At 45.0% G+C, this 25,094-nt stretch overlaps 1 protein-coding gene across 1 annotated transcript in view; it reads left to right on the top strand.

Annotated features, from left to right (window-relative positions):
- Positions 1 to 2,125: 2,125 nt before the first annotated feature.
- STOX2 (storkhead box 2) overlaps positions 2,126 to 25,094 on the top strand; it is a gene marked incomplete at both ends in the record, with an annotated part of 196,403 nt that continues 173,434 nt past the window's right edge. The window contains one exon of the mRNA XM_079726595.1: positions 2,126 to 2,489. Within this exon, the coding sequence (XP_079582721.1) occupies positions 2,126 to 2,489 (364 nt within the window). The remainder of the gene's footprint in view (positions 2,490 to 25,094) is intronic.

Here is a 25,094-nt window from a genome sequence, read left to right as displayed (position 1 = left end):
CTTGGGGAATCTGGGTGAAGATATTCAATACGTGGGTATTCTTTGCACTACTCTTGCAACTCTTCACTAAGTCTGAAATTATGTCATAATACAAAAATTTTAAAAATTGCAAAGTAAAAAAAAAATGTCACAAGTATAATATCTTTCCTTCTTCCATTTTTCCAGCCACTACCACTTCCTCTCTTCCTGAGGCCCAGGCACTGAGAAGGGAGGGCGAAGAATGTTGCATCACTGGTGCCAAATTGAGGCTTAGTGCTAAAGCACTAAAAGCCCAGCAAGAAATGATCAGGTCTCACCACTCCGCGGGTGTCGGGGAAGTTCCAAAGGCAGGACGCGTTCATATGACCATGGCTGCCTCCCTCAGGTCAAACCCAGTCCTTGGCTTTCTAAGGCCTGAGGAGCCCCTGGCTTCTGTGACTAGTGGCAACACACATTCTCAGGCTGACTGCACATTTTATCATCTGGGGCGACTTCTTAAACATTTCCTTCCTTGATGCTCTCTCCGGTCCAGAGACGTGGGCTGAGTGGGGCTTTATCAACTCCCATTTTGCAAATGGGAGGAACTGGGGTTCAGTGACGTGTCCAAGGTCACCTTCAGTAGGATTAAAACCCAGGTCTTCGGACTTGGGTTTAGTAACTTTTTCATGGTAATAGAATCCCAGGATGCCAGCAGCAAACACTTCAGCGATCCCTCCCACCACGTAACATTTTTTCTAGTTCAAGGGTTTTCAGAGTATGGTCCAGGACCAGCAGCAGCAGCAGCAGCAGAGAATTTGCTCGAAAGAAAAAGTATTAGGTTCCACAGCAGGCCTACGGAATCAGAGACCCACATCCAGATTCCTATGTTTTGACAAAAGCTGCAGGTGGGGATTCCCTGGTGGCGCAGTGGTTGAGAGTCCGCCTGCCGATGCAGGGGACACGGGTTCGTGCCCCGGTCTGGGAGGATCCCACATGCTGCGGAGCGGCTGGGCCCGTGAGCCATGGCCGCTGGGCCTGCACGTCCGGAGCCTCTGCTTCACAGCGGGAGAGGCCACAGCAGTGAGAGGCCCGCGTACCTCAAAAAAAAAAAAAAAGCTGCAGGTGACTCTGTGAAACACCGAAGTCTGAGAAACCCTCCTCTAGGGAAATGTAGCGTGAAGCCTTGGCGTTAATTAATTAGGGCTCTAAATATACAACTAAACTTTCTCAGTGAAAAATAAGCCAAACAGAGTTTGTACAGAAAGAAGCTTAACGAAGTGGGTTTTTTGGTTTGTTTCTTGTTTTCTTTTTTTAAAAAGCATAATCATTACCTTTCCTGGTAAATTTCCGTATCCTCTTCCTAAACGGAGGGTTGGGTAGGTAACGCTGGGAATGACCAGGTTTCTTCTATCTCAGGCCCACAGTACGTGATGGAGATACGGGAGGAGAGTTCCACGAGAGCGTGGGAGGAGGCACGGGTGACAATTTTTCATGGTTAACTAAGTTTTTAAAAAAGCCACTTCCAAGGGCACATCAACCAGTCAGCGAAGCCACTTGTTCCAGCAGGAGGTGGGAGGTGAGGGCGGAGTGGAGCGTGGGGAGGAGCGACACTCACCGCTCCAGACTCGGTGCCTCCCATGTGTCGCCGTGCGTCCCTGGCCCCGCCACCTAAACGCACACCCCGCCCGCCCCCGGCCATCCGCACCCCGTCGACCACCTCCCGCAGCGGACTCTGGGGGATTCCTCCGGCCGAGTCCAGCCAGGAGGGTTCCCCAGACTCGGCGCGAACTGCCCGCCCCCTCCGGCGTCTCCGCCCCCCGCCGGGGCCGCCGGGCGCCGAGGGAGGCGAGGGTGCAGCGGCTGGAAAATGAGCGGTGCAGGGAGGGTGGCCCGGAGCTGCAGGTAAGGCGCGCCAGCCGTCGGCCCGAGCGGGCTCCGCACCCCCTCCCCTCCCCCGCGTGGCGACCTGCTGCGCCCGCCGGCAGGCTGCGCGCAGGGGCTGCGCGGGGCGTCCCCGGCATCTGGGCGCGGGATGTCTGGGGAAGCGGCCGGCCCGGGGCGGGGGCACTAACGCTCTTCGTTTGTCGCGCAGCGCCCTTCGCGCTGCTGTTCCCGGGAGCGGCGGGAGGCGGCGGCTGCGGTGAGCGGGGTCGCGCGCGGACGCCGGATGCCTCCGAAGATGGAGAAGTTTCTGCAGATTGCGCCTCACTCTCTGGCCATCGTCCTGGGCCCCGCCGAGGGGCCGGCGGGGGAGAGGTCCGAGGCCGCCCGGCCCGCGTCCCCGGCCCAGCCCCGGCAGCTCGCCCGGCACCACATCGGCTACGAGATCTTCGCCGACTTCAAAGCCGAGAACATGCAGCACTTCTGGAACAAGAAGGTCACGGCCGCGGTGGCCGAGACGTTCTTCCTGGGCTGGATCGACGAGCAGGTCCTGCTGATCCAGGGCAAGGAGGAGCATCTGGAGGCGCTGCGCGAGGGCTGGTCGCGCCGGGCGCTGCGGCCGCCCTCGGGCTTCCACATCCGCTGCCTGGGTGAGTCCGGCCGCCGCCCGCCCTGTCCCGTCTTGTCGCGCCGCGGGAACCCCCCCCCACCCCCCAGCTGCCCCGCCCGAGCCGGCGCGCTGGCCCCGCTCCCCCCGGGCGCCCGCGCCTCTCTCCACCCCTGCGCCGCGCCGGGGGAGGGGCCGGCAGCCTTGTTGAGTGCTGGACTGGGGAGTTTCCTGTCACCTAAACCTCGGATCTGTACCTTGGCGAGCACGCCGCCTCCGGCCAGCTGGCAGGAGCCTCCCCGGCGGCCCCGGCGAGGCTGTGCCTGCGGCCTGCCGGGTGGGCGGCGGCGCGGGAGGCTCGGCGGGGCCGCGGCCGCTCCGGGTCTGCAGGTCTCACCTTCTGCGCTCGGCTGGGGCCGGGGGCGCGTGTGCGGACGCGGGACAAGTGGAGAGACAGCGTTCAGGTACCTTTGGGTGGCAGCGGGCTCGGCCGCGGGAGGCGGCGGCGAGCGGGCCAGGTGCGCGGGCGCCCCCGGCGCGTCCTTTCCTGGGGCGGCGACGCGTCCCTCCGCCCCCTCCGTGTGGGTTGACTCTTAAGCGCCGCTGTGTCCTTGCAAGACTGAGCTGTAGGTTTCGTTGCCTCCAATACATGTTTCTTCAAGTCATTTTGTGAGTTTGAAGGAAGGAAGGGACACTAGGAGGACAGAGGAAAGCCTGATCCTCAGCAAAAGAGAAAACCGTGTCCGGGGAAGAGAGCCCAAAAGGTGATATTCGCCGCCGCACTTCCAGTGCTGTCTCGACCTGCTGGGTTTTTTTTTTTTTTTGCATTACTTCATATGTATTTTTCTTAATCCAGTTTGCATCTCTTTTAGACTTTACTTTTTAGTTGTGTACTTTGGGCTCGGTGGCTCAAGGCGTATATAGTAAAGAGGAATGTTTTGTGAAGCGTTCTTTCTAGCCCCACGGTTTAGAAATTCTTTCGGGACATTTTGGGAAGAGGTCAAAAGTTCAAACGCTATAAGACTGAAGAGCTGCCTTATTCGTTCGCCAGAGCTGTTACGCTACCTTCCGCCGAAGGAATAGCTTTTACCTGCTCAAGTGCCTTCCTCTATACATATGGCAAATTTATAGCATCTTTTTTGTTGTGTTGTGTTTTGTCTATTTTCACATAGCAGAAATCTTCCTTTATAAAGCTTCCTTTAAATCGAGTAGATAAAAAACTAGTAAAGCTTGCATCTTGTATGTTTTATAACCTGTGCTGAATTTCAGGTGTCTTAACTTTCTTTTTTGACGTTAGCAAAAACCTCAGTGGAGTCCCTGTAATTAAGCTGCCTTAGTAAAGGGTCAAGATCTGTTCTCCTACTGTAGACCTGCCACACACTAGGAAGTAAGAATATATGTAATCACTTGTATGCACTGTAGAGATTGCTTTTTAATAGTTTTAAACTTGACTTAATGATTATTTTTTACTTTTTATTTTGGAAAATTTAAGCAATTTGCAAAACTCGTACGGGGGTTCCCCTCCCCACCCTTGTTTGCGAGGTTAAGAGGTTAGGATTCCAAGACCCGGAGTGGATGCCTGAAACCCCGGATGAACCCTTGTATATACTATGTTTTTCTCCTATACCTCCATACTTATGATGAAATTTAGTGTTAAAGTTAGGCACAGTAAGAGAATATCTGAATTGCTAGCATCATTACTCTTGCGCTTTGGAGACATTGTTAAGTAAAGTAATGGTTACTTGAACACAAACACTTCGATACCACCCCTGTTGAAGTGATGCTGGCCGGGCGGCTGCTAAGTGACTAATGGGCAGGCAGGTAACCTACACGGCATGGATTCGCTGGGCAAAGGGATGATTCACACCCCAGGAAGGCGTAGGATGGGGAGAGAGTTCATGAAGCTACTCAGAATGGCACCCAATTTAAAATGTATGAATTGTTTATTTCTGGAATTTTCCATTTAATATTTTGGGACCTCAGTGGACTGCGGGTAACTGAAACTGCAGCTGCGGAAGCAAAACCACAGATAAGGGGGGTGTCCTGTCTAATCAAAAATACTATATTGAATCCCTATGAATCCATCATCTAACTTCAAAATTTATCAGCACATGGACAATCTTATTCTATCTATAAATCTCCCCCACCATTTGAAATCCCAGACATTGTATCAATAGCATTTGATTTGTAAATATTTCAGTTGTTCATATATTTTTTCATTTTAGCAGAATGTGTGAACTTATAGGAATTGGTGATCTGTCGTATTAAGGAAAGAGAACTATTTTGGCAATTTTAAAGGTTCGCGATTGCTGTAGTTGATTGACTATTGCCTGTTGCCTTGGCAGCTTGAACTGTCTCAAGCTGACTGGCAGCTGGTGGGTTTAGCAGCTGCACTGGCTCAGCCGTTAACTCAGTACCGTGATGACAAGCAAGGGGACTACCTCCTGAAACCAGCATCAGATAAAGGAGCATGGGTGATGCCTTCTGGGATCCAAGTGGTTAACTTTTCTGAACTGTCTTGGGGGTTCAGAATTCCTCAGAATTCCGGTTTTGCTTCAGCAACGATGGTAAAATGCTGAATTGTGTGCGACAGTTTATCTCCTATAAAAATTCTCTTAGGAAACCTCAGTGTCTGCTGCAAAGCTTTCTAATTTTTTGTTGCAAGATCTTTTATGGAGCCTTGAAACTCCGAAGTCTGGGAGCCCCTGATGACTGGCTCACAACCTTTTATTCCAAGTCACAATATATGTGTGGACAAGTTCATGCGCTCAAAAATACGAGAAACAAAATCCGAACCACGAAGGTGTACTCAGAGGGAGCCTAGCTGTAAATCTGTAAAGACTGAGCGCCACTATCACAGGAATCCCTTGACTCCATCTAATTTATACGCAGAAGCAGGAGCTGATCCCTATCTGTGGGACTTTATCATTAGTAATGCATTTCTTGCAGGATAACTTTCAACTGATCCCTCAGACCGTGCTACCTGTATTATGTTACTTTCATGTAGTTTTGTGAGTTTCCCTAATTATTTCATGGGTGTAAAACAGCCACAAAACCAGACACATAGATGAGCATTACAGAAGGCATTATATTTCTTCTTGTTGAACCTGAATTAAATTCATCAATCACAAGTAGTCCTCTTAAATAACTGGTAGGCAAATGCCAGTTTACTTTTTTTTTTTTTTTTTTTTGCGGTACGTGGGCCTCTCACTGTTGTGGCCTCTCCCGTTGCGGAGCACAGGCTCCGGACGCGCAGGCTCGGCGGCCATGGCTCACGGGCCCAGCCGCTCCGCGGCATGTGGGATCTTCCCGGACCGGGGCACGAACCCGCGTCCCCTGCATCGGCAGGCGGACTCTCAACCGCTGCACCACCAGGGAAGCCCCCAGTTTACATTTTATTATACTTATGGTAAATAATTATTCACGAAATTTGCTTGTTTTCCAGGTGGTCTCTGAGAGCCCATCTTAGAGCGTGGTAATAAAATTGTTCTGTTAGATCCTCCCAGTGAGGAAAAGGGAGGAATGGCTTTGCTCCATCTTGAGTTCCTGTTCTCCTGTGTGTGTGTGTGTGTGTGCGCGCACGCGCGTGTGTATTAACCCACCCTGAGTGGAGAGAGAGGGATGGACAAGAGGTCTGCCCAGACCCCCTTTTCTGGCTGTGCCCCAGCGCAATTGAGGCAAGCCTACACTTTCACAGCAGGATTGAAAACAAGTTAGTGTTTTGCTTTGTAACTTGAAACATGCATCTTGAAGTTGCCAGCAATCCAGATTACTTTTGCCCGTAATTCCAAAAGTATGTGGTTCTAACCACACACATTTCAGGTGGGGATTGGACAAGGAGGGGATGATTATGGATCCAACAAGAAGCAGGGAATTAAGCAACTCAAAGGAAAAATAGTTTTGACTTGGGATATTCAAATCCACTGCTTAGAAATGACCTGCTAGCATATTTCAATCCACTACTTAGAAATAACCTACTCTGGGCATGTACCAAAAAAAGTTCAGGCATTTTCTTTCCAGGACCCTCAAAAGGGATGTGTGTGTGCAGGAAACTAGGAATGTTTTAAAACTGTGCTGTGTATTCTGATTAAACACTAAATTAAATCCCATACGTGTTCACTGAGTGCCCGCTAGTGCCAGGCTCTGGGTCCCTCCCGAGATTATAAAGATTGATGAGGCACGCAGGCTCTTCGGAGACGCTGACGCAAGAACTGAGAGCATGAGAAGGGCTCTGAGGATGGGAGTAAAGAGCAGGTACTCCTGCCTGGTGGGCCGGGAGAGGGGTTCCCAGCAGAGAGGATTGCGCTAAGCCTTGTGCAGATGCCGGCCGCCAGGGCTTCCTCCAGAACAGGAGTGCGTTCCCACCCGGGCAGGACGGTGTTGGGGAGGTCCTGACACGGTTGGGCACTGGCTGGCTGGGGCTGGGGCGGGTAGTGGTGCGATAAGACAGTGGGAAGGGAAGCTTGGGCCACAGGTGATGACTGGGAAGCCCTGGTAGCTTTTGAGCAAGGGGAGGGGTGACACAGTTTGATCTTAGGTTGAATGAGAATTCTGGGGCCGGTGAGGGTGCTGGATGGGACTGGGAGGGGGTTGGACGCAGGTGCACCAGCTAAAGGTCTATTGAAAGCGTCGTGGGGAGAGATGGTGGGTGCTGTGTGAGTGCATTTGTTCTCTTATGGTACCTTCCCATGGTCAAGGCTCTACGTGCTACGGAAGGTATCGCGTTAGCCTGCTTGAGTCTAGAGGGCCTTCCAGTCCCAGCCCCAGACCCAGAGGCCCTTGAGCAGAGCCTAGATGCTCCTCCTCCCTCCTGGGGCTTCTGGGGTTTCCCCATCGGCCAGCCTTATCCAGATCCAGCAATCTCCATAGATTCTCCTAATTTCAGATCTCAGGGAGCATGGCTCAGTGTCTCTCTCTTCTCCAGTGACTCTTTATACTTTCCCCATTTATCCTTAGATATCAACAGAGGACCAAACATGCTTTTTAGGCTTTAAATCAGGACTTACGTTTTAAATTATAAAAATTTTTAGCTGGAGCATCCCTGAAACTCACGTAATATTATATGTCAGCTATATGTCAATAAAAAGAAAATTGTTTAGAACATATGGGCATCAAGCCTTTATTCTGTTCCAACATCTTTACTGGTTTTCTCAGAAAGTTGCTCTCTTAAAGTGGTTTCTCCAAGTAGTAAATTTTTAAGACAATTGTTTTAAAAATGCATACTCCAAAAGAATTTGTATATATCCCAACCAAAAGTTGACTTATTTAAGTCAACTTAAAATTGAATAAGTGTCCTAAGCTCATGGCTGGGATTACCTAATGAGTGTTGTAAAGATTTTGGAATTGGAGAAACTGAGTCATTCAACAATTGGAGAACTTTCTATCTTCTAGGATTTGTTCTGGGAACTGAAGTGGAGAACAGGTCAGACACAGCCCTTGTACTTTTGCAGATTCCGTTCTAGGGGGTGCAACAGACATCTCAGAAATTAAACAAAGAAATTAGAATTTCAGAGAGTTTTAAGTGCTGTAAAAATTGAGCAGGTGATAGAGAGTGACGAGAAGATAGGAGATGATAGCTAACACTTATTGATCATTTACTATTTCCTAAGTGCTATCTTTTTGTTAACCAACCTTTAAAACTATTTAGGTATCATTATTTTACCCATTTTGCAAATGAAGACATTGAGGAACAGAGTGACAAGTACTTCTCTAAAGGTACCTAGCTAGTAAGCTAGAGAGAGGGGGTCTGGACCCAGACAGCGTTACTTTTGTTTGCTTGTTTCTTTTTTGTCATACAGATAGGATTCAAGTTCAGGTTGTCCTGGCCAAAATTTCCTTCCCAGCCCCCAGGACATACAGCCTCCCAACAGTTTAGGGTGCCAGGTAGCCCAATGGCAGCCGGTTTGCTTGGAGGCGGCTAGGTTCTTCTTTACCATTAGATAACACAAAGAAAAAGGGAAACCAGTGCTGGGTCCAGGATGCCGCCTGAGACCATCGTGCTTGAGCTTCCTTTAGGCCAAACAGGTCGGTCCATTGCTTTGTGTGGTTTAATAATCCTTCTGCGGGGCTTACTCGTAGGAGGGTGGATTCTTCATTTTCTGCCCCAGAGCCACATTCCCTGCCAGTGCTTTGAGTGACAGCTCTATAACGCCCCTTGTTTCGCGTAGCACCTGACTGATGGATGAGCTGTCGGCCAACAGCGGAGGAGCAGATGAAAATCAGCTTGGACGCTGGAGGAACAGAAAGGAAAGCCCATGAGGCTGGGGCTTGTTAAGCCAGCCAGAGAATGGAACGTGTGACAGGAGGTGAGGTCAGAGGCGCTGGCCAACTCCGGGCCATGGGGAGCCTCCTGGAGTTTTATTCTGTGCTGACAAGGCATTAAGCATCCAATAAACATAGAGCACTGGGTTGGGGTCTGTAGAATATCCAGAAAAGTGTCAGACGTGGGCCTCCCTCTTAGAGAAGCTTACCTCTCATAGTAAAATCTCAGGGTTAAGTTTAAACAGTGAACAGTGATGCATTTCAAGTTTTGTTCATTTCTAGCTAGTCATAAAGATATTTTTATGAATTACCTCACTCTGGCTCAAAGAAATTTTCAGTAAAGGTGTGTCAGTTTCATCGTAATAAAGCGTTTAGAATGAACTTCTGAGACTCAAGGCCTTGTTGTGATAACTGAGAGGCTTTTCAAAAATTTATCTATTTCACTTCTTACTGCTGAATGCTGGTCTTGAGCATATATTTCCCTCTTGCGTTAAGAGGTGAATTTACAGGTTATCCCACGTTCTTTTCAAAGGGGCATAAAACTGAAAGGCCCATCCGTGTTTCCTGTGCTGGAGTGAAGGCACTCAGCTGCTTTCTGTTCCTGAGGTCACCACATATTTGGGGGTAAAAAACCCAGAGAGGTTTGTTGTATCCAAAGTACTTGCTACAAATAATTTCAAACGTTTCATTCTGCTTAAAATATCCCACACAGAGATGTGTGCTCACCTTAAAAATAGAATTTTCAGGTATGGGGTGGGTTTTAACAGTCACTTGGATTGTATTTGTATCATTATTCTACTCACTATACATGGGTAAAAACACGTTTTGAACTCCTCCATTCTGTATTATAGCTGTAGACTTAATATAATCACAGGCATTCCTTAATTGGTGGGAACTAATGATCTGATGTATAGTTTATCTCAATGAGGAGGTTAAATAGATGTATTGATAAAGTACAAGCTATCAATACAAGAATATAATCTATTAGTATATATTATATATGCACACACATTTATCCTTGAGAAGGTCCAGTGCCAAGAGCTTTGTAGTAAACTTAAGTCACACTGGCGTTGGAGGATGCAGCTCTTGATATTTTGATATCAGACTCTCTTGATAGAGAAGAGTTAAACTTGGACACTGTCAAGGGTCAGGTATCTCTTTTTTTTTTTTTTTTTTTTTTTTTTTGCGATACGCGGGCCTCTCACTGTTGTGGCCTCTCCCGTTGCGGAGCACAGGCTCCGGACGCGCAGGCTCAGCGGCCATGGCTCACGGGCCCAGCCGCTCCGCGGCATGTGGGATCCTCCCGGACTGGGGCACGAACCTGTGTCCCCTGCATCAGCAGGCGGACTCTCAACCACTGCGCCACCAGGGAAGCCCAAGGGTCAGGTATCTCTTTAAAGAATTTGACAAATGATTTGGATAAAGAGGTAAAGAGGATTCATCAGAGTCTTCGGGGGTGAAGGTCTCCTAGGGGGTAGACCCAAGTAATGTGAAAGTCCACCGGATGGTGGTGGCCACCACGTGGAACGGCCCCCAGGGCTCGAGATGTTCTTGTGCTGTTAACGCGATGAAAGCATACCTCCGTGCTGGCGATTCTACTCTTAAGGCTCAAACACACACAGTAAAATTCTTCCGTTTTCTCAATTTCTTGTGAAGCCCTATAATAGAATTTTCTATAACGAGAGCCCATCTGTCGACGTAAAAAAATAACGTGTCTCTGAAACCGGGATGTCACCTCCTCCTTCCCAAAACCAAACATGTGGGGAGCCTCTAAAGCCCCCCGGTCTGCATGGATGCTGGCTGATTAATAGTACGTCCAAAATAACCTCCTTCTCATGAATCTGTGGGTCCACGGTGGTCCCCAAAGGCATCCTAGCGTCTCTGAGCGGTGGGCTCAGTCTGGCGGGATTGCACCTTATTACCACCTGAGATCGCTGCGGACTCTGTCTTTACGATGAGCACGCCGGTGCTCAGAGGATGCTGCTGGAAGATGGCTGTGGCTGCATCCTCTCTTAGCATTTCCTTCCATCGCTGCCACCCGTCCCCCAGTGCTGTGACAGACACCCTCCTCCCCATGTCGTCTACTTTCCCTCTCGGGTTTGGGCAATTTTTCCTTTTAAATCTTGCAACAAAAGATGATGATTTCATCTCTGCCCTTCTGCTTCTAAGTAAAGTCCTCCCCGCCCTGAATTTATTTATTGATTTTTTTTTTTTGCAGTACGAGGGCCTCTCACTGTCGTGGCCTCTCCCGTTGCGGAGCACAGGCTCCGGACGCGCAGGCTCAGTGGCCATGGCTCACGGGCCCAGCCGCTCCGCGGCATGTGGGATCCTCCCGGACCGGGGCACGAACCCGTGTCCCCTGCATCGGCAGGTGGACTCTCAACCACTGTGCCACCAGGGAAGCCCCGCCCTGAATTTTTTAGAAACTGAAGTTCTCCTTGTGTGTCCATTTCCACGACACTGGAGCTCAGCACCTGCTCTTCTAAGGAACATCATCTTCGGAGAGTCCAGGCTACGCACACCTTTGGAAGTGACATTCTTAAGTCCAAGATAGTGTCCAATGACACTTTCGTTCTGAAAAAGAGGGGAGAACCTTCTACATGTTTAATACCTTAGAGGGGATTGATTTTCAAAACAAAATTTTATTTATTTACAGATATTCCCAAACCTGTGGCTTTTGCCCCTTTAGGCTGCTTTCTGCTCTTGGGAAGGTCCTGCAGTTCCCAGCCACCTGTCAGCCGAGGCTGCCCGCAGCCTGGCCTGAGGCTGGAAGTGTTTGTAGCCACTCCTGCATGATTCCCATTTCCTCCCCTCTTTGAATTCTCTCTTTCTCTCTTTATTTTAATAGAATAGCTGGGCAAGTGTCCATATCTTTATTATTTTTTTTTTTTAGTATTTATTTTTATTTATTTATTTTTAGTTTTAGGCTGCGCCAGGTCTTACTTGCAGCATGCGGGCTTCTTAATTGTGGCATGTGGACTCTTAGTTGTGGCATGCATATGGGATCTAGCTCCCTGACCACGGATCGAGACCGGGCCCCCTGCATTGGGACCACCAGGGAAGTGGTCTCTTTGAAGTCTTAAAATGACTTAAAGTGACACCTTCTCAAGGCGGCAGTTGTGCTTTATCCACACGGTCACAGACCCACCAACCCTCCAGCTCAATTTCTTAATACTTCTGCTTGTCTGGCCGGGGCCCCTGTGGGTGGGTTGAGCCGGAGGCTGTGCCTGGGCGAGTTGGGATGGACCCTGTGGGAAACGGAAGGGGAAACGACAGGAGGGTGGGGAGGATACAAATCCATGACTGCACGTGAAAAATGGCAACTGGATACAGAAGAAGAGAAATAAAGGGTGCAGGGACCACATGGAAACCTCCTGCTTTGTGTGAGGTGCAGGACGATGTCAAGTTGGAAACAGTCTTGCCAGGAATCAGGTCCTCTTCTCGGCAGTTTGATGTACCTGTCAGACAGCGCTGGGGGTCGGGGCTGAGCTCTCTGCATTTTTTCTGCCCATCCTGCCAAGGCTAGGAGGAGCGTTACAGGATCTGATCTGTGGTCCTGCAGGAGAGGGGCTTTCTCCCTGCCGTGTGGAAAGATCTGTCCAGTCTGGACAGTTCACGTTGGCTTCTTAATCTCTGCTTCTGGCCCAAAACCAGATACTTCTGGACTCCTCCAGAGGAGAGGAAAGGCTGACACACTTCAGTGAACACTGCCATCCTTCTGGAAAGAAATTCTAACTCTTTTCCTCATTGATTATAGTCATGTTTATGCCATAATCTCATTCTATTGTCACCATTTACCCAGATCCTCAAACCGTCTTCTTCCATGACCACCTCTTGCCCTCTAGGTTCTTATGGCTAGTCCTTCCCCCCTTGGTTCATTCTGTTTGAGTCTTGATAATATCAGCTTGGGAAGACTTGGAAAGCCTGCTGACTTTGCAGTTAATACAGAATCGCAGGAGACATGAATGTTTCTTTTTGTTGTTGTTGTTATGGGGGACTTTCTAACCAGCATAATTTGTCTAGGTTGATCACTTTCCTTTCATCAGAGTCTGGTTATTAATTTGTAAAAAAAAAAAAAAGAAAAAAAGGCTTTAAGTTAGTAGACTGAAGCCCTAATGTAGAAAAATGAAAGTATTTAGAAACCACATCTCTGAATGCGCCAGATGACGGTGGTTACTCTAGCATCTTTCTTCTACTCTTCCCTGTATTTTTAACATTTCCTCTTATACTAAAGAAGGAACATTCTAGAGGGCAATCTTTATGCCATTTGCTCCTTCATTTTATTAAATGTTTACTGACTCTATTTCAGAGTTGGGGGAAGGGGTGAGTGGGGTAGGGAGAGGAGGAAAAAGAAGAATGAACTTTTATTAATGTTCGCTGTAGGTCAGGAATTGTTCTAAGCACTTTAATATATTGTCTCATTTAATCCTTACAGAGGTCATGCTAACATTCTATAGAAGAGGAAACTGAGGTTCAGAGAGTCACCTTACATGAGCAAGAGATCTCATATTTCTGTCCAGCAATCTGACTCCAGAGTCGGAGCTGTTAGCCCTTTTAAAACTGCTTGTCATTTCTGCTGGACGAAGATTTTGGCTTTGATCACGATCACTGATAATTTTTTCTTCTTGTACTGTAATTTCTTCTGAATGTTAAACACAGTAGACTGATTTATATTATGATTTATGGAGCTTGCTTAAAACACACAGCCTTATGTCACCAAATAAATGAAGCAGAGTGTTAAAGAAAATACTGTGGTCTTGATATTTAAAATGCAGGATCAGCAGCTGGTTGCAGGGTAGTGGCTGTGCCGGATGTTTATTCAAATGTTGCCAAACAGGAGCCTTAGAAAGTAATTAATGATACAATTTTTGCTACCAACTGAAGTATTCCTTTTTATAAAAATAAAGGGGCAGTGTAAAGTGTAGTGAGAAAAGTGTTTTAATGAGAAAATGGGATATGGTGCTATAAGGCAAATTCATCACATTGTTCTTCACTGTTTAATTTTTCTTCTTTTTTGAGGTTTCAGGATTAAATGTCATTTATGTTTTTACATTCTGTGAGTAAGCAAATTATCAGCTCTATTTTACTGAATCTAATTTAAGGTCTTTGCTGCTCTTAGTAAGGTGTTCCTATTTTCCTAGCCAGGTATTTTTATTTTCTGCATTAAAAGTTACATTAAGAGTGTTAATGTAACTCTTGAATTGTCCTAACTTAAAAAAAATCAATTTGGTGTGATAAAGTGTATTTCAATTACTTTTGGTTATGATGCTAGAAGAAGTTTTTCTTTCTTTTAAAAAATTAACAAAGATGTAGATTTTGGGGATGAAGTATTGGGTAATATGATTTACACAGTCCACGTATGATTGTTAAAATATAAAGTCATGAAGGCCATAAATTGCTGTTGAGTACAGCTTTGGCTATATCCCATAAGTTTAATATATAATATTCTCATTGCTGTGATCATCTCAGCAATCTGTAATTAGTATTTTGATTTCTCTTTGGCCTAGTAACTATTTTGGAGAAGCTTCTTTCTCTCCTTTTCCCCGTCGAAATTGTGAATTTTTTTTAAAAAGTTGTCATTGATTTCTTACGCTATTTTGCAGTTGTCAGAGTGTCAACTCTGCAACATGTATTTTTTTTCAAATTTACTGACATTTTGTTACCTAGTATAGAACAAGATCTATTTTTCATAGAAACTTGAAACAAGGAATTTTTAAAAAATAGCTTCTGTTATTAAATTTATATTATATTGTTTAACTCTTCTATGTTCTCATTTTTTGGTACGGTTTATTTGTCAAAGACTGTGATAAGTGTGCTAATGTCATCTTTCCAAAATTATGTGATTTCTTTCACTGTATTACAATAGCTTTAACTTTATGTATCTTGATATCCAACACATATCTTTACTATTGATTTTTGCCTTTTATATACATATAAATATACATAGTTGTATATCTGTGTAAATTATACATATTCATATAAATGTATGTACATTTATATAACATATAAGTACACACTAAACACAGAATCCTCTCTCATCCCTTTTACCTTGAAATCTTTTTCCAAAGTTAATATTGCCGTCTCTGCTTTTTGCTTGGTATATCACTGCCACCTTTTTCTTTTTAATCTTTTTTTTTTTTTTTTTTGTGGTACACGGGCCTCTCACTGTTGTGGCCTCTCCCGTTGCGGAGCACAGGCTCCGGACGCGCAGGCTCAGCGGCCATGGCTCACGGGCCCAGCCGCTCCGTGGCACGTGGGATCTTCCCAGACCGGGGCACGAACCCGTGTCCCCTGCATCGGCAGGCGGACTCTCAACCACTGCGCCACCAGGGAAGCCCCTTTTTAATCTTTTGTATCTTTTTGTTTCAGTGTGTGTTTTATAAGCAGGATATAGTTTGCATTTTAACCCAATATGATGAGTATTTGTCTTTTTAGGATATTGAACCACTAAGTGTATTATAATAACTGATATGTTTGCTCTTGTTTGAAACTTTTATATTTCACATGGAAGGCCCTACAATATCAGCTTTTTACAAATAATTTACGTTGAACCGAAGTAGTGTACCATTTTTACAAATGAGTTAAGTACCTTCTTTGGTGCTTTGCTTTTGACCTTGTAACTAGAGCAATAGTTTGCAACCTGGTTATTCTATAGATAAGTGAACCCCAAATTGTCTACCACTGATCCTAAGGAGTGAAGCAGAGAGAGAGACAACCACAGCTGCTAACTTGCAGTTCCAGGAAGGAGCCAGCGTAGACCTAAGTTAGTAAAACATCCACTTCCTGACCTAGAAACCCCCTTTGGACAATGTTGGACTAGAGGCTGTGGAGGATGCTTCTGTTTGACCAGGTCTCAAAGGACAGGGAGGGTGCATGGGCCGTGGCACCCAGTTAGCACTTGGTCCTGTGCAAGACGTCCAAAGGTCCTTGATATTTGGTCCTGTCCAAAGCCATTTGTCATGGACCAAATATGCTCATGAAAGTTTTGGACAGGACCAAATGTCCTGCAAGGGTGGAGGCTACATCAATGTCATTTGAAACTGGATTTTTTGTTTTGTTTTATTTTTGCCTGTCAGTTTATACTGTGCAAGTCTTAGATCCAGGATCAAAAGCAGAAAGGTGAGGGATGTTGGCATTGCTGCTGAGTTAAACTGGCTCACAAAGCAAGCAGCATTCTCAGGCAATTCTAGAAAGAAGCTTTCAGATAGTACAAGCACCAGACTGTCCCTTTTGGGTGACAGTTTTGGAAATTGTCACTCTCCCCTTGTGTTAAATCTTCCATCTCTTCCATGTGGAGGAAATTCATTTATGTTTGAAACTACTTATACCAAATCAAGGAATAAATAAAGACAAGAAAGAGAATAGAAGCTTCTTGTAACAGGGGCACATCTTCAGTTTGAGGAAGTCCGTGAAGACAGAATCAGATGGAAATTGCTGATGGCAATAACTCATCAACATGTGACTAATTACTGTAGGAAAAAGGTTTAATTTGATGAATTTTTTTCCTCCTCTTTCTTCTTTTAAAAATGAACACTTTATGGGCATTCCCTGACAGTCCAGTGGTTAGGACTTGGCACTTTCACTGCCAGGGCCCAGGTTCGGTCCCTGGTCGGAGGGCTAAGATCCTGCAAGCCATGTGGTGCAGCCAAAAAAAAAAAAAGAACAAAAAAATGAACAAATAAAAAACAACAACAACAACAAAAACACTTTATATATATCTTTGGCACTATGGAAGAAACAAGGCTCAGAAAACTCCAAAGTTTCTTTTCTTTTCTTTGTTTTTAATTGAAGTATAGCTGATTTACAATGTGGTATGTTTTCTTAAAATAGTATCAGTTTCTTTTGTTCTCTAGTATGTGACTACTCCTTATAACGTGACCAAAAGTAAGAAGCCTGGATTCCATAAAATCCAGCAGGATGTAGCTATATTTGTAGTGAAAATGTAAAAGCAAATTTAGTCAGCAAATTTACACGTAATTTGACTAAATGGGGTTTCAAATTTATATGTACTCAAACTGATGATTACTTGGTAAAGTCTTATTGTGCATAATACCTCTTAATGTACCTAAATATTTAAGTGACCTTAGATTTGTTTAAAAAAAAATAAAGTCTGTGCTGAAATAAGTATTACTTAAAAATTTTTTTTCTCTCCTCCTCTCCTATTAAAAATTCTGGAACTTTATTAGTAGGAGAGGGAAGGATCGATTAAATCCTAACAGAATGTAAGTTATTTCTGAAGGGCATGTGAATTGGTGAGTTCACATCGTTTCAATGACTGCTTGTAAGATGAACTGTAAGAATGTAAATCTGGACTGGCCAATCTGAGGGTCAAGAGTACAATCTATTCAACAAATGCTTTTACTTTCAAGGAGAGGGATTTAGAATATGCACAACTGTGCAAAGAGAGGGAATGTGAGTAATTTTCTCTGAGCCCTGACCCTGTGTACTCAGAACTTCTGAGGACTTCAGCATGTGGACTTGAATGAGTGAATGTAGTCCTTTGTAATATTGCCAACATGTTTAATTTTCCAGTAGGTAGGTCATTGTGTCGACTTTGTCCTCATGCCAAAACGATTATCCAGGCATTTCAGTTAAGGTATTGCCTTCTCAAGTAACAGAAGTTGAAAATGATTACCATTTATACGCTCACCTATTTTAAAATAACTGGCATTTATATTCTACTTGCTTATATTAGCAGTTCACTTGGAATGTGTCTTACCCATTAGACTGTAAGTTTTTTGAGGATGGAGACTGTAAACTCCAGTTTATATGTCCTAGTCCAATTCTCTATGTGGTGTGGATTTATAAGTATCGCCTAAGTATACGTGCAAGTATAGCTAATGCTAACTGGCTGCTGGTGGTAATTTCTAAACTACCTTTTGTTAAAGTAGTTAGACAAGGAGGCCATTAGACTGGGGTAGCCCTAGTGTCTTTGGTAGCTTATGTAAGCAAATTGAATCCAGGGTCAACTGGATTTTTCTCGAATCTGAGAATATGAAACTGAAGAACAGCTATTCATAAGTATTATAGTTGTCTAGATTTTCTTGAATCTGAGAAAATGAAACTCAAGAACAACTACTCATAAGAGCTGAATGACTGAAGTTTCTCACATAAGGCACACATTTAGGTTATAGCCAAATAAATAATTGCGTTGCTTCCCTCTCTTCTCCGTAAACACCTCTGCCCTAGCCCCCCACCAGGGAGCCTCCTAACCACTTTTTGGTTTTGGCAGTGCCTGATTGGAATCGTTGTTTGCTCCAGTAAACAATTAACGTGCCGCAGTTTACCATTTTACACATTCTAACATGGGGGCAGGAAAACTACTCAGTGCTGGTAATGTTGTGATAAATCTGGTATCTGAATATTTATTTACTTATTTATTTGGTTGTGCCGAGTCTTATTTGCAGCAGGTGTGCTCCTTAGTTGCGGCTTGCCAGCTCTTTAGTTGTGGCACGCGAACTCTTAGTTGTGGCATGCCTGTGGGATTTAGTTCCCTGACCAGGGATCGAACCCTGGCCCCCTGCATTGGGAGCGTGGACTCTTAACCACTGCACCACCAGGGAAGTCCCAAATCTGATATCTTAATACATTGCCAGTGGTATTGTAAATTGAAAAAAAATTTTTTTGGAAAGCATCTTGGCAATATGTATCAAAAAGCCATCTAAATACTCACATACTTTCATGTAGTAATTCTAGCTTTAGGACTATAGCTAGGATAGTAATCCACAATTACAGAGCACTATATATAGGAAGCTACTCATTACACAGTTGTTAAGAAAGACTGCTGGGCTTCCCTGGTGGTGCAGTGGTTGAGAGTCCGCCTGCTGATGCAGGGGACATGGGTTCATGCCCCGGTCCGGGAGGATCCCACATGCCGCGGAGCAGCTGGGCCTGTGAGCCATGGCCGCTGAGCCTGCGCGTCCGGAGCCTGTGCTCCGCAACGGGAGAGGTCACAACAGTGAGAGGCCCGTGTACCACAAAAAAAACAAAACAACAAAAAAAAAGAAAGACTGCAAGTAACCTAAAAAGCATGATAGAAAATAATTAGGTAAATATGGTTTTATATACTAGATGGAATGCTATACAGCCATTAAAATGTCTATAAAGGGTAGGAAGCAACATGGAAAAGTGCTTATGATATATAATGTTACTTGAAAGCATATGTAGTATTTCATAGCAATCCAGATCAGAAGAAAATCTCACACCAGGTGCATAGAGAAAAATGGGAAAGAATAACATCATGATTCTTGGTACATGGTAATTATTTTACGTAAAATATTTTATGTAAAGTAATTACAATGTACTGAATAATTGCTATATTTTGGGCACTGTGCCAAGTACATATTTTCACTTAATTTTTTTTTTTTTTTACCATTTTTAAAGTCTTTGCTGAATTTGTTACAGTATTGCTTCTGTTTTATGTTTTGGCTTTTCGGCCACGAGCCATGTGGGATCTTAGCTCCCTGACCAGGGATCAAACCCGCACCCCACTGGACCGCCAGGGAAGCCCCTCTCGCTTAATTTTTATAAATGGCTCTCGGTGTGCACATTTTGTGGATGAAGAAACTGAGCTCATAGAGGTTGGATAACCTTGTTCAACCATATTAAGTGATAGGACCAGGTCTGGACCCAGGTCTGTGGGATCCAAAATCTGTGCTTGAAACTGGTGATTCACAAAGTTGGCTGTGCATCAGAATAACCTGTGGAACTTTCAATAAATAAATTAATTAATAAGTGAATAAATACTATATGGCTTACCCCAGATCTCCTGAGTCAGAATTGCTAGTGAGACAGCCAGGAGCCTGGGTTTTTAACACATAAGGCAGGTTCTATGATGAGTCTGTGACTAGCATTTAGGACCCTCTGCAAATTCCATTTGTTGTATTAAAAAAACACTAAATATTGATATTGTGAATATTAATAGTGGTTGTATTTGGGTAATAAGATTATGGGTGATTTTATTTTTTTCCCTCCAAAAATTTTTCAGATTTTCTTCAGTGAGAAGTGATGTTACTTTGAGTATAAAAATTTAATGAAGAGAAAAGTTGAATAAAATATTCTATTTAAAGGGTCTCCCTTTTGTGGGGGGAGTTATTATGTGCTACTTCTTTTAAAAAGTCCATTTTGAAGGGCGTAAGTGGGAGAAATGTAATTATATCCAAAAGAGGCTTAATTTTAGCAAAATTTACAAAATATATCAGTCTAATGGTGATTACAGTTAACAGCCTATATTAAATTTGTTTGAGTTACAACACTGCTTAAGAAAATAAGACTTGGGGTATAGATTTTATAAAATAAGTTAGATGGCATGTTAATTATATTTCAGTTAAAAAGAAAATAAATAAATTGGATAATTGAGAAAAACCACAGAGAAACTGGTCTCTTCAGCTCTTTGAACAGCAAGAGGGGAAACCACAATCACCGAATATTTTTGTTTTCAAGGAAGGGGAAAAGAGTTCTTTTTCTCATAGTTTGAGAGGAAAAGGTGTGAAATGAGATCATAATTGGAAATAATGGACTTTATTGTTAATGTGCAGCCATGTGACCCACGTGTGGGGAGGTAAACACAGGAACTTTCACATCAGGTCACTGCAAGTTGCCATGTTGGGTCACCCAGCAGGAGCAACAGTTCGGAACCTGAAATAAATTAAAAGCTTTTGCACAGCAAAGGAAACCATAAACAAGATGAAAAGACAACCCTCAGAATGGGAGAAAATATTTGCAAACAAAGCAACTGAAAAGGATTTATCTCCAAAATATACAAGCAGCTCAATATCTTAAAAACAAACAACCCAATCCAAAAACGGACAGAAGACCTAAATAGACATTTCTCCAAAGAAGACATACAGATGGCCAACAAACACATGAAAAAATGCTCAACATCACTAATCATTAGAGAAATGCAAATCAAAACTACAATGAGGTATCACCTCACACCGGTCAGAATGGCCATCATCAAAAATCTACAAACAATAAATGCTGGAGAGGGTGTGGAGAAAAGGGAACCCTCTTGCACTGTTGGTGGGAATGTAAATTGATACAGCCACTATGGAGAACAGTATGAAGATTCCTTAGAAAACTAAAAATAGAATTACCGTATGACCCAGCAATCCCACTACTGGGCATATACCCAGAGAAAACCATACTTGAAAAAGACACATGCACCCCAATGTCCATTGCAGCGCTCTTTACAATAACCAGGACATGGAAGCAACCTAAGTGTCCATCGACAGATGAATGGATAAAGAAGATGTGACACATATATACAATGGAATATTACTCAGCCATAAAAAGAAACGAAATTGAGTTATTTGCAGTGAGGTGGATGGACCTAGAGTCTGTCCTACAGAGTGAAGTAAGTCAGAAAGAGAAAAACAAATACCGTATGCTAACACATACATATGGAATCTAAAAACAAAAATGGTTCTGAAGAGCCTAGGGGCAGTACAGGAATAAAGACGCAGATGTAGAGAATGGACTTGAGGACACGGGGACGGAGAAGGGTAAGCTGGGACGAAGTGAGAGAGTGGCATGGACATATATACACTACCAAATGTAAAACAGATAGCTAGTGGGAAGCAGCCGCATAGCACAGGGAGATCAGCTCGGTGCTTTGTGACCACCTAGAGAGGTGGGATAGGGAGGGTGGGAGGGAGACTCAAGAGGGAGGAGGTATGGGGATATATGTATAGCTGATTCACTTTGTTATACAGCAGAAAGTAACACACCATTGTAAAGCAATTATACTCCAATAAGGATGTTAAAAAAAAAAAAAAGGTGTTGGAAGTTCCTGTTTTTTAGGAGGACAGAGGAAACTGTCAAATTTAAACCAGTTGTATACGCATAAAAATGTTGAAAAAGTTGTATTTATATTTTTGTACATAATAGGCTACACAAAGTTATGAAAAAGTTTGCTTCCATGATTGGATGCCTGGGCAGTCTTAGCCTCCAATGTTCAACTTCAACATCTTTTTCACTTTGCAGGCCTGACCGAACAATCTTCAGAATTCCTGGGTGAATTCGGAAGATAATAAATAATTTCATGAGACATTAGTCACGTATGGATTCACGAGTGTATGTTTTAAAGAATAAAACACATATTGTATAGCTTTTAAAAGTTGAGTAATGATGTCATTTAGCCTTAGTCATGAAAACCTTATTTAGAAAATGGTGAAGTTTTTTTCCCTCCGGAAAATTCACTTTTCTCCAACACACGAGATTGGATGAAACTGGAACATGTTACCAGGAATCCAATAAAGCTGTGAAAGGCTTAAATTAGGTAATCTCTCTCTTTTTTTTTTTTTTTTTTTTGCGGTACGCGGGCCTCTCACTGTTGTGGCCTCTCCCACTGCGGAGCACAGGCTCTGGACGCGCAAGCTCAGTGGCTATGGCTCACGGGCCCAGCCGCTCCGCGGCATGTGGGATCTTCCCGGACCGGGGCACGAACCCGTGTCCCCTGCATCGGCAGGCGGACTCTCAACCACTGCGCCACCAGGGAAGCCCCGAACATAAGCCTTTGTCAGATGATTAGCCAGGTTGTGGTGTCAAGAGCTCTGGATGGATTAGCGTTCTCATTTCTGCTCTGAATTTAACAGCTGTGGGACTCAGACCAGTCCCTGTTCTATTGGACTAAAAAAATACATGAAGTAAAAAAAAAATACAAATGTAGCCACTTAGCCTGTTTTATGTTTTTGGGGTTTTTTTGCCCTGTCTGCTTATTTATACATAACAATATATTATTAGTCTATATTGTATCTTGTATCTTGCAAAGGACTGGATTTTTCATACTTGGTCTCCAAGTAGGCTGATTGAATACCAAGCTGTTGGGCGAGTGAAATCTGGCTGATTCCAATTGTGGTTTTTGAGATGTTCAGAGTAACCTTGAAACTAGATGTGAAAACAAGCCGAAGTGTTTTTTCTGCTCAGAGTTCTGTTGCCCCGGCCCCCCTTCCCTGATGCCAATCCAATACGCTAATCCAATATAGCGTAACGACATTATTTTGCTTTTGAATTGTACACAGAGGCTTGGATGGAACCCTGCCTTGGCTGGGTGCCGTTGTGTAACCATATGGTACTTCACGGAATGCAGATAATGGCCTCATTTTCCTCTCTGAATAGGTGGGAACCTGTGCTAGCAGGTAGGAGAGCATTTATATAAAGCACAAGTGAAAGCATGACACCGGTGTTACTCATGCCAGAGCGTCGAGGACTGCTCATCTGTTTGGAAGAGTGTAATTCTCTCCCCAGTACTTTCTGGGTATTTTCAGCTCTGACTCTGAAGAGAAGTGAGGGTGATCCAGACCCTGGCTTTAAAGATCAGGGGTCGCAGCTTCACGCATTTCTGTGTTCTCTGCTTTAATGTCGCAGGTGTCGGCCAGGGGCCTCTCGGGGAGGCTGGTAGGCAGGCAGGTCACCAGGGTGAGGCTGGCAGTGCCGCCCCGTCGGAGCTGCCAGGCTCTGGGCTCCTCTCAGGCCCTGCCTCGTGGGAAGGGAGGGCCCAGCTCTCTCAGGCAACCTGCCCCCAGCACCCCTGTCCTGTCCCTGTCAAGCTGGACCCCAACTCTAGCCTCAGGGGTCTGTTAGTGAGTAGCGGGGGGCCTGGGTCTCAGAGGTGGAGGTTAGGAAATTGGACCCTACGACTCCGTGTGCGTTCCGCGGTGGCCATTCACTCAGCGGGAACTGAAGCAGGGAAAGGTGATGGGATTTGTGTCAAGTCTCACAACCAGGGTGTCCCAGAACCAAGGCCAGTGCCCAGGGGCACCCCGGCTTCTGCTTTGCTCTCCTCACACCACCTTCCTTCCGGGTCCTGTCAGCCTTTCAGGCTCTGGCCTGGAGTGTCTGTCACCTGCACCCTACACACCTGCGTGCTGGTAGTGAAATGGCCCGGCAGGGTCAACCCATCACTGTGAGCCTGGACGGGACTCCTGTGCCCTTCCAGAGATGGCAGGCCCCTTTGCTGCTTAAGCGGGACCTTGAAAAAAGCTATTATTTACTGGACCCTAGCTATCTGGTAGATGCTGAAGTGGCCCATGTGTATCCATTAACATATTTAATCTTCACAGAAACTCAATGAGTTTCTTCTTCTTATCTCCATTGTACAAGAGGCTGAAATTCAGAGAGGGTACACGTCTTACCTGATGTCAGATAGGTAGACGGGGCAGTGCTGAGGCTTCTGCCCAGCTGTGCCAGCCTCCACAGGGCCTCCCCGGCACATCCTTCTTCCTATACACTCCCCTGCTTCTGCCCAGCCCACTGTGGTTCCCCTGGAAATTTATTACGATAATCTAGTAGGGGTCCCCTTTCTTGTTGAAAGGATCGTCAGGAAGCCACGGCTGTCCAGAAGGAGATTGTCAAAGGCAAACTGTGCCATGAAAGGCTTTCCTTCCCACCAGCCTCTGCTATTCCTTTTTCCTGCCCAATCACGTTGTCAGATGTTTGGCCCACAAGAGGTTACAGCAAAGCATATGGTCATAGTTCTCAACCCAGTGCCCACAGGTATCATCTTATGCTCCCGAGTCTGTCTGGTGGACGGTTTCAGCAGGTCTGAAAACTTGCCTGATGAGCAGGACTTCAATTCCTGTGATTACTAGGGCTTTCCTCCAGTTTTCCTGGGCTCTTTCCATCTGTACCCCTAGACTGTAAATGACCCCCAGGCGAAGGTTTTGTTCTTTGGCACATTTGAAATGTTGTAAAGGGTGGTGTACACCGTACATTGAAAAAGGTATAGCAACAATAGAACTTTGTCCTTCAAATGCAGTCTCGGGCCTCCTCTTTTCCCCAGATACGCAGACGTGTATAGCCCTGTATTTTGTAAACCCGGCTGCCATGCTTTCCAGGAGAAGTGGGTTTTAGTTGTGAGGAGACATCAAGCGTTCAAGTAATTTGACGGTTTTAAGTTACAGTTTCGTTGAGCTTCATCCCATAAACTGTCACCTACTTTAAAATTATTTGGGGTTAAAATAATCCTATAATAAATTCAGACTGGCCAGAATGGGGGAATTTAAGCAGGGATACCCCCCTATTAAGCTTTACTTTTTTTTTTCTGGGTCATAAAGCTAATAAAATATTCTCACCACCTCCCAATGTTCCCCCACGTTTTTTGTGTTTGTTTTTTTTTGTGGTTTTTTTTTTTTTTTTTTGCGCTACGCGGGCCTCTCACTGCTGTGGCCTCTCCTGTTGCGGAGCACAGGCTCCGGACGCGCAGGCTCAGCGGCCATGGCTCATGGGCCCAGCTGCTCCGCAGCATGTGGGATCTTCCCGGACTGGGGCACAAACCCATGTCCCCTGCATCGGCAGGAGGACCCTCAACCACTGCACCACCAGGGATGCATTCCATTCTTCATCTCTGCCTTTCCACTTGATTCTTCTTTCAGTGGCAACTGGGAAG

Source organism: Hyperoodon ampullatus (genome assembly GCF_949752795.1).
Source record: "Hyperoodon ampullatus genome assembly, chromosome: 20".
In the NCBI taxonomy this organism is placed as follows: domain Eukaryota; kingdom Metazoa; phylum Chordata; class Mammalia; order Artiodactyla; family Ziphiidae; genus Hyperoodon; species Hyperoodon ampullatus.
The sequence above is the reverse complement of the archived record's forward strand: the minus strand, read 5'-3'. Positions and strand labels throughout refer to the sequence as shown.